Source organism: Stegodyphus dumicola, chromosome 10 (genome assembly GCF_044657685.1).
Source record: "Stegodyphus dumicola isolate Sdum_Otavi_A_Nest chromosome 10, ASM4465768v1".
NCBI lineage: Eukaryota > Metazoa > Arthropoda > Arachnida > Araneae > Eresidae > Stegodyphus > Stegodyphus dumicola.
Genome location: NC_140777.1, coordinates 61,537,926 through 61,553,817, shown reverse-complemented (window position 1 = coordinate 61,553,817; position 15,892 = coordinate 61,537,926). Strand labels below are relative to the sequence as shown.

Here is a 15,892-nt window from a genome sequence, read left to right as displayed (position 1 = left end):
TTTTTGCTCCTTTAATCTATATTTCCTATCTATTTAAATTAAAAGCATATATTAATACAGTGTGCCTTAAATTGATAAAATAGTACACATATAATAAATTATGACTATTAACTTAATAAATAAATAAAATGCTTATTTTTTAAAAAAATTAATTAATATTAAAATAAAAAACTCTGTAATTTATTTACTTATTTATTTTTGCTGATGTGTTCTCGCCTTGTTTTAGATTTATGATTTTATCTTATGGTGTTTTCTGAGTATGTGAATATGTTGGAAACCGCAATGGATGATGTTACTTAAGTTAATGTATAATTTTGCATGATATTATATGTATCTTGATCTTATGTGTCTTCTGTTACTGTGTCTCAAGGTAGAGGCTAACATATTGTTTCCCATGTTAAAAAATAAAAGTCTAATTTAAAATTTTTTTAAATTTTAGTTTCCCTGTTATAGCACAAGTTAGCTTCTAAACTAGACTTGTACTGTTATGTGACTGGAACCCCCAATATTTATATTTTATGGTTCAGTCTATTAATTTCCGTTTTAGTATTCGGGTTCCATGTTCGATTCCAGGCTTTCCTTAATCTATTTCTTTCTCTGATTTTATGCAATCGGCTTGTCACGTGACCAAACAAGTGACTTTTTACGTAGCAAGTCGATCAGCCAATAGCGATTCAGCATTTTCACAGCAGGAGTGGAGGGCGCTGTGATCACGTACGATGGAGGCAGGATCTTAGAAGAGCTCCTAAATTTTCAAAGGAGTTTTTAAGAAAATACTCATTTGTTTAAGAAAAATTTTCGCGAATATCCTCTACATTGTCTCGTTCTCAAAACCGAAAGTTGCTCCTGTGCCTAAAAGTCTTTTCTTCCTTGCAATCTTTTACAACACCAAGATGGAACATTCAGATAAGTAGAACTTCTTTTCTCTAAGCTAAATCAAATATCTGTCACTAAAGGACCTTTAAATTCATTTATTTATTATGATCATTATTATTATGATCATTATTATTATGCTCATTTTATTATGTTCTAGCATTAATACTTAATAATTGCTTTAAATCGTATGGTTCCTTTTTTTGTTTTTGTTTTTTGGTTACCATCTCGTAGGGACGCTATCCTTATCAGTAGTGTAGTCTGTTAGCGCTACCCATTGGGGCCCCTTTGAGGAATTTCTCGAGAGGGTAAAAACACGATCTTGGGCCTCAGTGAACGTATAGATTCGTAGTTTTTGCTCCTTTAATCTATATTTCCTATCTATTTAAATTAAAAGCATATATTAATACAGTGTGCCTTAAATTGATAAAATAGTACACATATAATAAATTATGACTATTAACTTAATAAATAAATAAAATGCTTATTTTTTAAAAAAATTAATTAATATTAAAATAAAAAACTCTGTAATTTATTTACTTATTTATTTTTGCTGATGTGTTCTCGCCTTGTTTTAGATTTATGATTTCATCTTATGGTGTTTTCTGAGTATGTGAATATGTTGGAAACCGCAATGGATGATGTTACTTAAGTTAATGTATAATTTTGCATGATATTATATGGATCTTGATCTTATGTGTCTTCTGTTACTGTGTCTCAAGGTAGAGGCTAACATATTGTTTCCCATGTTAAAAAATAAAAGTCTAATTTAAAATTTTTTTAAATTTTAGTTTCCCTGTTATAGCATAAGTTAGCTTCTAAACTAGACTTGTACTGTTATGTGACTGGACCCCCAATATTTATATTTTATTATTAATTTTCCCCCATCTTCACATCTATTCAGCTTTACAAAACACACTCATTACACACACCTGGAAGACTCTATTTAATGTAAATGATAATAACTTCCTTTGACTACATTCATGGTTTTTTTTTTTTTTTAACAAAATTCTCTCATTTCCTTTCCTTTTCTTTCTTTAGGCCCCCTTTTTTTTAATTATAAATATAATTTTTTTTTTCCTCTCCATTACTTTTGGGCCATTTATTTTTTTACTTTATTTTGTCCCATCTTTTCTTCCTGACCCTTCGAACTCGTATAAAATATACGAAGTTCCTTTTTACTCTCCGAAATTGTCCCCCTTTCTATATACCTTTCCTTCGCACCTATGCTTGATTTTTCGCCCATCGGTGTAGAAAGACATCTGTCTACTTTGTCTGTCTGTCACAGCAGGAGTACAGCGAGTACGTTTTAGGAACATGCTGGAGGTATTACTAATATTCTCTGTAATAAACATAATGAAGTATTTTGAAGTAAGTTTTCTGTCGAGCTCGAGTACGTCTGCTGTTCTATTGACTGTGCAAAGGCGACTAAGTTGGCCTTGGACTGTGTCAATCACATACCTGCAATAATACAGCTGCTGAGACAAGGTATTGGAGTTTCCCATTTGTTAACGTTTGTGGCACCTAGATGGAGCCACATTTTTTAAGCGCAATTTAGGCGGAACTTGAAAGTTTTATCGGGAAGTAAATAACTCGCGCTTACGTTTAAGCACCTCGTTTTCTAAGGAACTATCAACATAATTGATCATTTTATGTTTTTATAGCACTTGTTGATGTCGGTTTGACAACTAACATTGATTCCAGCTCTTCCGTACTTTTTTGTGACTGTTATCACAGTCAATGATTTTTTACTCATCGCACCAATCAAAACTGATGTGAAAGTTTCACTGTTAGGCGGGACTTTCCCGTTGAGCATGAAGAATGATAAAGTTTTGTTCGATAAAGTTGTTCATTGCTTTTGCATCAGAAAGTGACGTTTTAGCTCTTTACTGCTGATCATATTTCGATAATTATGTCAGAATTTCGAGGTATTATTGAGAACTTAATTAAAGGAGCTTTACTTCCGTGGATTGAAGAACATTTCGACGATGTGGTTGCTGCATTTGGAACAGAAGGAAACACTACAAATTCTGCATATAATTGGAATAATATAGTTTTAGATTTTGAAGGGTGCAGTGATGAAAGAATTAATGAATTTTTAGATCTAAATGCTTTCTGTCAATCAAGAAAAGAGATAATTCACGAACTTCGGAATATTTCCGAAATAATGACCAAGGAGAGACGCAATTGCAACTTGTCAAAGCTGGCGGGCGCTTGTACAGGAATTATAGGAGGTAATTTTTTATTTGTTTTCTTCATATTTTGTTTTTTACGAATTCAGTTCCAAAAATATGTAGATGTACCATGTATGACCTCATGATGTTTTAATATATTTGAGAAAAAAATTGCCAGTATGTTTCCAAATGTTGCAATATATATCGCATTTATTTAATGGTACCTATATCTTTATCTCCTGGGGAAATTAATCTAAAATTAATAGCACATTTATGATCAACAATGTCTGAATTATAGCTTTCCAGTTTACCAATGATATAAGTATAAGTGTGTAATAAAGGGCATCATATTTATCAATATTTCCTCTTTTTGTTTTATGTCTATGGTCATTGAGGGCATTGAAATATACTTTGCATAGAAGTGCCTTTGACCCATAAGAGGCCATTTATTACTATTGGTAAATAATTGCAGGATTTTTTTCGATTTCCTGTTTATAACAGTTCACTATAAACGGGAAGTTGAAAATGAATATTTTTCAGCAAAAACAAAAGAAATTCTTCAAAATGAGAATTGAAAAGTGCTTCCTTGCTTGAAAATGAGAAGATACAGAAAATGATGGAAATTCGTGCATTACCTTCCAATCATCTTGCTAGAATTGCTTGGGTTATTAATAACAGTATACAATACCTGCTGCTTATTAAAATCACCTCCGTTCCAATCAAGCAGCTGAGTTTAATAGACAGCGATTTGTATATTACAAACTATATCAGTTTTACACTTTTTAAATAAAATAACAAAATTCATTAATTAATCTAAAAATAATAATTAAAAATTAATACCAAAATTGAACCTAGAGTTTTTTTAATTTATTTTAAAATTTTATATAAAAATAATTTTATAATTTATTTCTTGATGAAATTTTCTCTCTTATAAACAGCTATTTTATCTGTTAGTTTTATACTGCTCAACAACTGTTTTTCAGTTGTTTTCTCAATTTTGTAAAATTGCTGACAGCTTTTTTGATCAGCACGTTTCAAGAGTTATGTAGAATTTGCTGTGCTTTTCTATATTTGAATGATGATGCATATCATCAGTTATCACTGTCAGTTTTAACAGTTCTTTTAACACTTTTATAGTCAGTTTTTATGCAGGGTGTCACATTATTATTGTGAATTGATTAATTTTAAAAGTGAATCTTCATAAGTTCTCTCACTGATGCCTGAATATTAGCAATTCCTCTGTTGCTTCTACTTACAAGCCTAATTTTCGAAAACAGTTTCAACATACAGACTCCGGACAAGGATGAGGCAGGTGAGGCACTTTCCTCAGGTGAACAAGTAGAAGGGGTGCCAAATTAGCTAGGAAAATTTAAAAAATTATTTTAAAAAAAATTATGATTTTTAAATTTTAGTTTTGGAATGCAGCAATGAATCAAAATTTTGTGTTATTAATTCAACTAAAAGAAAAGGAAACTTAATAGCATTACTATATTCTCAAAACAGATGAGCTGTCAGAATTATTTTCTAACAATGAAATTTATTATTGCAAGTAGTATGATGAAGTTTAATGTTCACATTGTGTAAGCAGTTGTATAGACTAAATTTCTATAGAAAATATCATACTGCCAACATTCAGTTCGTCTAGTCTTTGGAATATGGTAACAGGTAGTTTGGCAACATTTTTGTAAGGCAATAAAGGTTACTAGCTAGGACTTTAGCAGTGTACATGGATAAAGTCAAGAGTGTGCGCAATGTAATTTTTGTGCAATTCTGGGATGTTTTTTAAGTGAAAATAGGTCGACGTGTACATGGATACCGTGTATGTGCAACTCTTAAAAACACGTTAAGCAGTGCGCGATTCTGCACTTTCTCTCAATTTCGCACCTAATCTTCATCATGATTAAGCATTTTTGTTCCATTAAAGTTCTAGCCTAAGCGTAATTTGGCTAGCAGATTGTTGGAAAAAAATGTTGAGTAAACAAAAAACAAAAAAAAAAAAAACCATGCCTTTACTTTGGGAAAACAAAATGGTGTCAAAAAAAAAAAAAAACTAGCAGGTTGCTGTAGCAGGGTTGGTTGCCAAATTTTTGTTAAGTTAACTTAATCTGAAGATTAACCTTCAGTTCTTTGGTATCTCTTAACTAATTTGAACCAAGCTCATTACTGGTTCTACTTCATCATAACAATCTTGTTAAAGTCCACTAAATGAGCTAGACTGCGAAATAATTGCAGAGTTTTGCAGTTGCATAAATGCCTTTTGGAACAGCATCCGAATTTTGTATTCACTTTCAGTTTGTTCAGGAACTGTAAGGATAATTTCAGTTACAGTTATAATACATTTAATGTTAAAGGATTCAACAAATTGGCTTAATAGTTTTTCTCATTCTTTGTCAACTGGAACGTAAATGTATAAGGTAGGATATGATTTTTTTATTATTTTATCATTTACAGTCAATTACTAAAATAATTTTTTTTTAGTTTTAAAGAATTAAAAAAAAAAGTAGGTTTAAAAATTTGAGTACTGTGTGAAGGATTTAAGATGAACTGTTTTGGCTAATTCTAATAAAATTGATTTTTTTTAGAGTTTTGTTCCATTGATCCTTACGTGATTGATATAAAAATATGTTCTTGCTAAAGGAATTTTGAGGAATACAGTTTCGAAAAGACTGAAAAGTAAAGAAAGAACAACAAATGAACGTTTATGTAAAGTTATAAACAAGTTGATTTAAGATATCAAATAAAATTGAAATTAGTTAAACTAGGGGTGAAAAACTTCTTCATTGTTGTGCATAAAATTTAATGGTAAACGACTGTCATACTTTCAGAATTTAACACATTGAAGTCTCCTGAATTAACCCCTTACTCATCACAAAATTTATTCAAAAATCATCGATTTTTTTATTAATGTTTATGAAATTTAAAATAAATTCATATTATAAACACTATATTTTTCTTTAAATTTAACAGTTTTTTTAAATATGTAAAATTTTTTATTAACTTGCCTTGTCTTACTTTATATTTGGCTTTGCTCTTACTCTTGAGCTTGGCAGAAAATCTTCAATACAGGCCTTTAAGATTACATACAAATTTTGGAGAGAGAAAAATCATGTACGTTTAAATAACGCACAATATTATCTGTAAATGGTGATGCTTTTATTCAACATCAATAATAGCTGTAATATTTTTTCAAAAATTTAATAATTTTTCTGCATATGATAAAGTTTGAAATATGGTATGCACAGTCCTACATGGCAATCTTTGCAATGATACCTTGTTTCTCTCCCAATTTTTGTTTTTCATTTGCAATCTTCTTTGACGAACACACTTTACATTCTCTGAAATGTGTTTTTTTTTTTTTTTTTTTTTTTTCTGTAAGTGCCAAAAGGTTCCAAAAGTGCCGTTGCAGTTTGATGGCTCTTCACTCGTTGGACTACCTCGTCTTGAAAAATTGATAAAAGTATGATATTTGTCAATTATTTCATCGATAAAATCCAGTCTAAACTTTAAATATGACTTTTTCCCGCCTACTTTTTTATAAACTTGAAAAGCGTTGAAAACGGCTTGGTCTAAAAGGTGAAAGAATATTTTTTTAATAATATTTTTTCCCACTGTTTCTTGCTACTTGATATCTAGAAAGGCATTGATCTACAAGATCCACACCTCCCATTGTTTTATTGTCGTCAATTACTACATTTGGTTTTGTTTTCAGTTTTTTACTTTGGGTCATTACATCAACTGTTTCAGAATCGTGAAAAAATGATAACATGTTACTTCCTTTTTGTCCTTCCATTTGAGAACAAGGATTTTGCCACGTCTAAATGATCTAACTTTGTCAGTTTTTTAATTTTTTGTTTTTCAATGCAAGTTATAAATCCTTTTTGTTTTGTCTAACAGTTCCAACCACATCTGTTAGCTAAGTCAAAAGGATATCACATAATTCTGGTGAAGTATAACAATTATCTAAGGCAGTAGCCTTGTTTTAATAATGGTATTGTGGCTTCTAAAGGTTGCAATTGGCCACCAGGAATGACAGCTATCTGGGTTTTTAATTTTCTCGCTTTATTCTTTATGGTTTCAGTTCTATGGGTGCTAAACTGATCAAAAACCAAAAGAGGGTTTTCTTAAGAGTCCACCAGGTCCACCCATACGTTCTGTAACCACAGTTTCATTCCAGCTTCGTCCATCCAGCCTTTCGGATGAACATGAACAATTACACTCGTTGGAAGTTTTTCTTGCGGATGAGTTTTCTTTTGAATAGGAAAAACGGCGGTAGTTTTGTGCCATCAGCACAACATGTTAGAACTACCGTATATCAGGTTTTTTCATGACTTGTGGTTTTTATGGTTATTGATTTAGACCCTTTAATACTTACAGTCTTGTTGGATGGTGCATCAAATGTGAGTTGAAGTTTATCCATATTTCCTATTTGACCGAGCTCAAAAGAAGTTTTCTTGCGTGCATTTATAACAAACCTATGAAATGCTAGTATTTTTTCTTCATAATCTGCTGGCAATTTCTGTGCAATAGTTGTTTTTGTGCGCATTGATAAGCCTTGCCTTTTCATGAACCTGTAGCACCAGCCCTCAGACCCTGAAAAGTTCTGATTCCCATGTTTTTCTGCAAATCCTTTGGCCTCATTGATTATCATTTTGGTTGAAACACTTATCCCAGATTTCCTCTTTATCACCCACATTTTTATGGCATTTTCAAGTTCAAGCCAAGATGGAGCTGGGCATCGAAGGTTATGTTTTTGTTTTTTAGCAGTCTTCATTTGATCTTCCTGCAGTCGCCAAGTACGTATCATTTTTTCTGTAGGTGGTGACCGAAATGCCTTGCTGCTGCTCTGTTTCCATACACCTTGGCGTAGTTTAACACTCTTAGTTTATACTGAATTGTATAGCTTAATCTCTTGTTTCCTGTAGTCATATTTTCCAGGGTATTTTTTTTTAAACAAATAGTTTTAAGCACCAATACCGACACGTTTATACAGAGTAGCATCGATACCGACACGTGTGTCGACTGAGTCAAAGAAAGTCTATGTAAAGAAGGAAAGGCTCCATAGATGTAATGTGATCGTCGAACCTGTTTGAACTTCGACATCAGCTTCAAGCTTTGGGGCTTTTTGGCGACAAATATTTCACGCATGCGCAAAATAATTATGGCAGATGTAGAAAAAGTTATGTGTGTCTAGACTTTTATCCAGGCTAAAAATAGCATTCCGTATTGAAAGTTAACCTGTGTCCTTCACGTATAAAATGCAGGTAACTTTTTCGAGACCAAATTTAGGAAAAAAAGTGAGTATTATATGCCGTCAAATACGGTATTTGGAAATGAGCATGGGGTGAGGACTGTAGAATCACATTTGTGACTTCACTCTCATTCATTCACACCTGGTGAAAAAAATTAAGATTTGTTGAATGAGGGAAAGAACAGATGGACATGGCCGACAAAATAATAATAGATTGGAAATATTACCTCATGTAAGTACGTACTCAAAACATTCTAAGCAGTGTCTGGGAAAATCTGGCATAGGTTTTATTAAATTACTTTGTCATTTAATCTGATGTTTATATAGTTTTTTTTTAAGCTTAATGTTTATATAGCTTTTTTTAATTGTGCTGAATTTGTATTTTTAATCTGTTGATTATATTAGTAAATAAAGCGTAATATGCGATTATTTATTAAATAAAGAAGCAGAATTCTGCAGGAATGTGCGACTCAACCTTGGTGGGATCTCTGCCAGTTTTCATGGATCTACAGAATAATATATAAGTACCATTAATTCAACAGGAAAGCTTCTGAATTAGTTGCAAAACTTTGGCTAATAACTATATAAAGAAACTTTGGTACTATCCCCATTATCCACCCAACTCACAAAGTTGTTAATGATTTGCCACTAATTTTTCACGAACCTAAGAGGTGAAAAGCAGTAGCCATTTTTAAGAAATGGCAACGTGCTGGGAAGAAACTATATAAAACAGTAACGAATTAACTACTTAATGAACCAGTAAAAATTGACTGTATTTGCTTTAATTTACTTATTCTTATAAATGTTGTGTCGCAAATGTTTATATGTATTCATCTTATGTTTTTAAATTATCATTAATTAATTATTTTTATTTGTTTTCATTTATACTTAACTTATATTTGAAATTGTAATAAGAGTATTCATAAATTGTTAAAAGCATTAGCAGAATATTTTTACTCAATGGTACGTTAGGTCTTAGTAACAAGACAAGAAAATCTTTCTTTCGAATTGAAATGACATCTCGTTAATGGCTTATGATAACAGTAGAACTGAGGGCAATATAGTATGTGTCCGCGTTTCGTCGCTGGGGGGCTTTTTTATTAATGGGCAGTAGAGGAAGTCTTAAATTTTGGCCTGCTTTGTGTATATTGCAATGGTTTTTAGATCAGTTTCTTCCATATGAAAAGGGTGGCTGTAGATTCATTCATTTGATTCTTATTAATAGTTCCCGTTGTCGTCAGCTGGAGGGGTCGAGTGTTTTTTTTCTCACGCATTCTGGGTACATCTGGTCCGCAGTTCATTGTCAAATTGTCTTGTTTCTGATTCCTTGTGGTGTGTTGTTTTCGGTTAAATAATAAAGCAAAAGTCTAGGATTAGTGAAATTTATGCAACATTTTTAGGCCTATGAAGATATGGGGAGCGGAGTGACTGAGTTTACTTCGGAGGTTGCAGTTGGATTGAGGTCAGGTTTGGGCAGCAAAGATGTAAAGAGTAAAAGAGCGGGGCTCGCGCTTACCTGTTGGAGCGGAGTTCGGCTTTTAACTGATGAGAATTTGCGTAGGCATAAGGCATAGAGCTCAGCACAAAATATATTATATACATTCTATTGTTCCGAGAATTGTAAATAGGCAATTTCTGAGGTGGGCATTCCAGGAATTTTCATGTTTGCAGTTCGTTCCTCATGGCAGCCTTACAGTCTTTTTTCTGGCCAATTTATTGTCATCTTTCTGGCTGCTTTATAGTCAGCTTTTCCCGCCATCTCACTAACAGCATTCCGGTTATATGGGGTCAAAGTAATTCAATTGGAGTCTTCTTTGTCGAGTTTATCAACTAGTAAACCGGCTAAGGAGTGTGATGTGGGAAATTCTACTAGTTTCGTCTTCATCGATTTCCAGCTAGTAATCCGGCTAAGGAGTGTGAGGCAGGTAATTCACATGACTCAACAATAAGGGACTTATTCTTCAGTCATCGTGAATTCTGCGACATTTCCGTTAAATAGTCCGTGTGACGAAGGGTTCCTGTCTACTAAATGTGAGTTCTTTTATATTTTTTTATTTGCAGGAATCAGACTTAAAATGTTAACTAATCTTGTGTTTTGGGAGAAGGGCAAAAATTCATTTTAAAGTAGAAGGAAAATAAAAATTTGTTTGCCTTAAGTAAAATTTAAGATTACTAAATATAAGATATGTATTTCTGTAATTGAAATTTCTATTTTTGTTACCTGAGATCTGATTTTTTTAAATAACTGAGTTATGTATAGAATAATCCTAGTAATTGATTGTACTGTTTAAACTGTCTGCTCTACAGTAATAACTAGAAGTAATAACAAGGAATGTATGTTACTGTGCATGTAAGAAAGGTAATCAGTTACCCCACTATCGAAATTAGATATAATAAAAAATTAATAAATGTGTTTGTTTTGTAATCTTAATTGCTTTTGTTTATTATGTTTGTATAATGTGGTCTTTGTTTTGGGGGTTTTTGATATTTGATACTTAGGTGCTAGGATTGTAATTAAACTGAGGTTTGATTTTTGGGGGGGGGTTGATTCTATTTGATGTTTATGAATATTTCTTCTCTGGTAGTTGTGAGGTTTTGATTTAATTAAAATGAACTTGTTGCTCTCGAGTTAATTATTGAAATTATTTGAAATGTAGTTTAAGTTTATTTAAGAGATAATATTTGGTTTTACCTGAGCACCAGCGAAGATTTATTCCTCTTATCTTATTTTTCAGGTTAAGATTAATTTAATGTGAGATTTTGCTTTAAAAGTTAAAAAAATCCTAATATTTCAGTATCACAACATGAATAAAAACTGTGTTTGTTATTATTTACAGGTCTGACTGTAGGAGCAAGTTTTTTAATTCCCTTTACCGGTGGCTTAAGTGCACCTATAGCTGCCGCAGGTGGAATTGTCAGTCTGCTTGGAGGAGGTACCTCGCTTGGAACTGCAATTACTGAATGTGCTTTAGTATCAAGGCGCATAAAGCAGGCTAAAAATATTTTGGAAGAGGATAGAAAAAAATGTGAGTGGATGCTGATACGTATTCAGCAGTCAGAAGACTTACAGAAAGCTATAAATGACGTGATGAACTTAGATATTTTTAAAAGAATGGTTAAAGATTTGGCTGCTATTGTTCAGGAAACTCGAAATAAGTTCAGCAAAATCCAAGGAACATTTTATCGAATGCAAAGCAATCAATTTATGAAAATGTTGATGCCTATTATGTTTTCTATTATCGAAGAAAAACTTGGGCTCACACCAGAGTTGTTAAAAATACGCATAGCAGTATTTTTGGCAATCTTCCTTGTATTAGTGATACAATCTGATAATCAGAATCTTGCTGATATTTCTATCACAACTTTGCGTTTAAGTGGAGGAATTGGTGCAAGTGCTGTTTTTATCAAGTCTGTTGATGATATGTCAGTAGTCCTTAAATCTGGCCTTAGAAATGGCACAATCCTAGCTCCCATCCGAAGTGCTGTTATTCGTGGACTTGCAGTAGCTGGTTTGGCTCTAGATGTGATCAATTTGATTTTGACATCAATTGATCTACATGAGGGCTCCATCAGTGAACATGCAAAAGCTATTGAACATGCTGCAGATGAAATGGAAGAGGAATTAAGAAAATTAGAAAAAACAGTCAAAATGCAGTAAAAATAATAACCTTTATAGGAAGCATGTTTTTTACATTACATGGACAGTTTGCATGATTTCTAATTTTTAACATTTACCAGTAAAGGTGTTTTTAAGCTATAAAATTTAATTGCAAAGTAAAATTTGCACAGTTTAAATTTCATTATTGAATTAATGAAGCTTTAAAGTGTGCAAATTTCATTACTCCCTTCCTAGTGATATTTAGCATATTTTTTCTAATTAAATTTTATTATATTTGAATTCTCTTAATCATGTCATTGACATCTGTAAAGTATAATACGGAGATTGAACCAAATATTTAATCATTAAATATTTATGCTTAATTTGTTTTTCATCAGTATGTACATTTGAGAACAGGGAATGTGAAAAATATGCACTGCAAATAATTTTATTTTCTTCATTTTATTTCATTGCAGTTGCTGTAATAATGCCACAAGCATCGACTGTAGCTTTTTTTTTACCATTGATAAAAAATTGAAAATTGTAAACTTAATGAGTATTTTACAATAGAAAACGACTGTGTTGACATACTGCATTTACCAAAAAAAAAAAAAAAAAAAAAAACAGTAAAATCATTAACCTTTTGTTTCTAATTCATGTGCAAATCAGTAATTTTTTACTTCTCACACATGTGCAGAATGGTAATGTACATTTGTTGGCAATGCAGAAGCGTGCTAAATCCGCTGTCTCACCAAGCTAATTATAGAAGACAAGTACAAAAATAGTTTCATGAAGAGAATTATAGTTAAGGATTCATTTTAGAGATAAGACCTTTAAAGACTCCCATCATTATTATTGTGGAAAATACTTGTATGAGATGTTCTCAAAGAGTAGTTTTGAGCATTATTATACATGGGATTGATGTGTTGTGGATGCTATGCTGAGTCAATTCATGGGATAATTTAATAACTTAATTCTAGAATGGATTAAGCATTTTTACAACATAAAAGTGAACTTTATTGTTTACATTTTTCTTGTTGCCAATCCAGAGAAACTAAACTTTGCAACAACAAAGGTAATATTATATAGAGAGAGACAGCTGCTTCAGAGGTGTCAGTGGAGAGGCAGCCTTTTTTTTTTTTTTTTTTTTTTCCTGCAAGGGCAGTATTGTGCTCATGAATGTACAGATGCCATCTGCTTAAATAAAAATGTTGTTAATGATGAGCATGCTCAAAACTAAAAGCTTTTATATTACTAAGTGAACATCCAAGTACCAATTTCATGAAAATGAAGAAAACCTTCTTCAATAACAATACAAAATTCTGCTAACTTTAGAAACAGGAAAAGTGTGTATATATACTTGTATAAGATAAAAAGTATGTAAATCAAAATTCTAACTTAAATATGCAACAGCCCCTTAACTCTTCATTTTAATTTGGGTATTTCCCCTTTCTAATCTCAAAATAGAAATTGCTTACAATAAACTTTTCTGTACTGTGTCATTTCCAGATTAATTCATGTCATATGACTTTTACATAATGCTTGTGATGTAAATAATTTTGCTAACTAAAACAGTCAATAATAATTTTTCAGCTTTATTAATTAGGCAATCAAAATTATATTGAAATCAAAACTATCCTACTCTGGATTAAGATTTCATCCTAAATACTGACACTTTGTGTTTGCTTCTCGACCTAGATTGCTCTCTTCTTACTGCTTTTTTATGAGTGTAATAATTTAGGAATGTGAGAAAAGATAAAAAATAATTTTAATTGTGGCTGGTAACTGTAGATAGCTCTGGCATATAGAATGCATTAATGCGTAGCAAAATGAGGAAACTTCAGACAGTCATAGCTGTAGATTCACTGTATTATATTTCTGGGCAAAATAATTCTTGAGATGCATATTCTGTTTCACACATCATCATGGCACACATTTTTGGGAGTTTAACTACATCTTAAGACATACAATGGATGGCGAAGAGAAGTGAGCCACTACGTGTTGACTGAGAACAAGCAAGAGGAAAAATTTAACGCATTCAGAAGAAAACCTGGAAGAAAGTCACAATGTTTTGATTTCAGTTAAATTGTTACGTATTATTTGGCTAAAATCTCCCTGCACTGCAGTGTGTGTATGTGTGATTATGGCAAAGCCTCGAGGGGTATCCGCCTAAGGGGAGGGATGCCTTCATGGAGGACTTTAATCTAAGGGAAATGGCTCGTATACATGTTACACATGGGTAAAACCACAAAAACGCCCGTGCAGCCAGCCCGTTCGCGGGATTCGAACCTTGGACCGAACTACCAGTGTTCAGCGACTTTACTGCTCGGCTGCTGGTGGGCACCATTTAGCCTGAATTTTGAGTGGAAGCCTGAATTTTGAGTTCATTTTATTTCATATTTTGTAAACCTTTAATGAGATTTTTAATGACAAATTCAATGATCAGAAAAACAGTAGTGTTACCACTGCTGTCTTTCTGATCATTGAGCTATGATTGTCTGAAGCATACTGAACGGCATGCATTTCAATATTTGGCACTGCAGTGTTTTGTAAGAATGTATGGTATCGATTAATTTGAAATGACTCAGTTTAGATTGATATTGTTGCGTGCATACGGGTTCGTTATGAAATGAATGCACAAATCCGATAAAAAATGAACGAAATTTATTATTATCACAACAAAAATGCTTAAATTTCCTCAGATATTCGTGCAGTATTACAATCACAGTAGTTATCTTTTAACTACTCAAACGTTCAAGAGAACTTAATTCAAAACAGCTAAAGAAAGCTAATCCGCGAATTCGCTGCAGTCAACAAGAGCAGTTTTCTAAACAAACTCTTAAAGCAACAACAAACAAAATCATCAAATTGAGAGGTTTTCCTCCTTTTTATAAGATTTTTACATCGCGCGCGAGAATTTTCTGGAACTTTCTCGAAATCAAAAAGAGATATGTATTAAATGTTAAATGCACATGCTCTTGTATTTTTAATTTTCCAGCTTAGCTTTCCTTTAATATTCATCACGCGCTACACTGAACGGGGAATAAAACAATTTAATTTATAATTCAACTAACATTAGCTATTTAAATACCAAATCCGTAACAATATGCTACAAGCATTTACTTTTTTTAGGACGGAAAGGGGAAATGCCCAAATTAAAATCAATAAAATAAGGGGCTATTGCCAATTAAAATCAGAAGTTTCCTCTACATAATTTTTTTAAATCTTATGTATACTATCTACTATATGTTGACTTAAAATATGTTTTTTATTGTTCTACTATTTTTTTACATGATCTTCATAATATGTAAATACATTAAAAATTTGGGTATTTTGTTTAATATCAGTTTTGTGTGTTGAAACTGCAATTTTACTTACTTAGATTTATATATAATTCCTTTAACATTTCAGTATATCTTTATAATTAGTTAATTTTTGATATTAGTTACAATAACTATAACAATTGTTGTTATTAGTTACTAATAACTATAATAATTGTTACTAATAGCAATTTTGTAATTAATTAATACTCTTAGTTAATTTTTTATAATTCTTTACAAATTTCAGTAGTATGGATTGTGTTAATTATGTAAATTGCTTTGCTGATTATGTTTTATCCATTGTATAATTCTGAATTTTTTAAGAGAAAAAGTTTTTATGTCAATGTATTTTTCTATTAATGTATTGGCTAGGTGTGTATATTGTTTATCTAGTGCTTTGTTTTTTAAGAGGCATTTATATTTTTGTATTTATTCTCCTAATATCTGATTAATATACCTGAAAAAAAGAGATAGATGTTTTATCTCTTGAATAAATCTATGTACTGGCTGAAGACTGTTTCGAATCTTATAATCCTTGTGTGCTCTAAATATCAATAAAAGAATTAACGTGGCAATAACATACCGTGTCAATTACCCTAACCTGAAACAAAAAAATTGCCAACAGCAGTTATTTATTTAAAATGCTAACATAGCAAAAAAATTTCGATATGTAGTGATG

The 15,892-nt window shown here is 31.7% G+C and overlaps 1 protein-coding gene across 1 annotated transcript; it reads left to right on the top strand.

Annotated features, from left to right (window-relative positions):
* Positions 1–2,237: 2,237 nt before the first annotated feature.
* Positions 2,238–12,525, top strand: LOC118205716 (apolipoprotein L3-like). Its single transcript, XM_035378008.2, has 2 exons — positions 2,238–3,107; positions 11,133–12,525. The coding sequence occupies exons 1-2, from the start codon at positions 2,786–2,788 to the stop codon at positions 11,951–11,953; spliced, it is 1,143 nt and encodes a 380-aa protein (XP_035233899.2). The 5' UTR covers positions 2,238–2,785; the 3' UTR covers positions 11,954–12,525.
* Positions 12,526–15,892: the final 3,367 nt, after the last annotated feature.

What these genes read in the sequence shown, in the direction of transcription:
- LOC118205716 (XM_035378008.2), top strand. Translation starts at nt 2,786, where the DNA reads ATGTCAGAATTTCGAGGTATTATTGAGAACTTAATTAAAGGAGCTTTA. An exon ending in TTGTACAGGAATTATAGGAG is followed by an intron (nt 3,108 to 11,132) that starts GTAATTTTTTAT and finishes TATTATTTACAG; the next exon opens with GTCTGACTGTAGGAGCAAGT.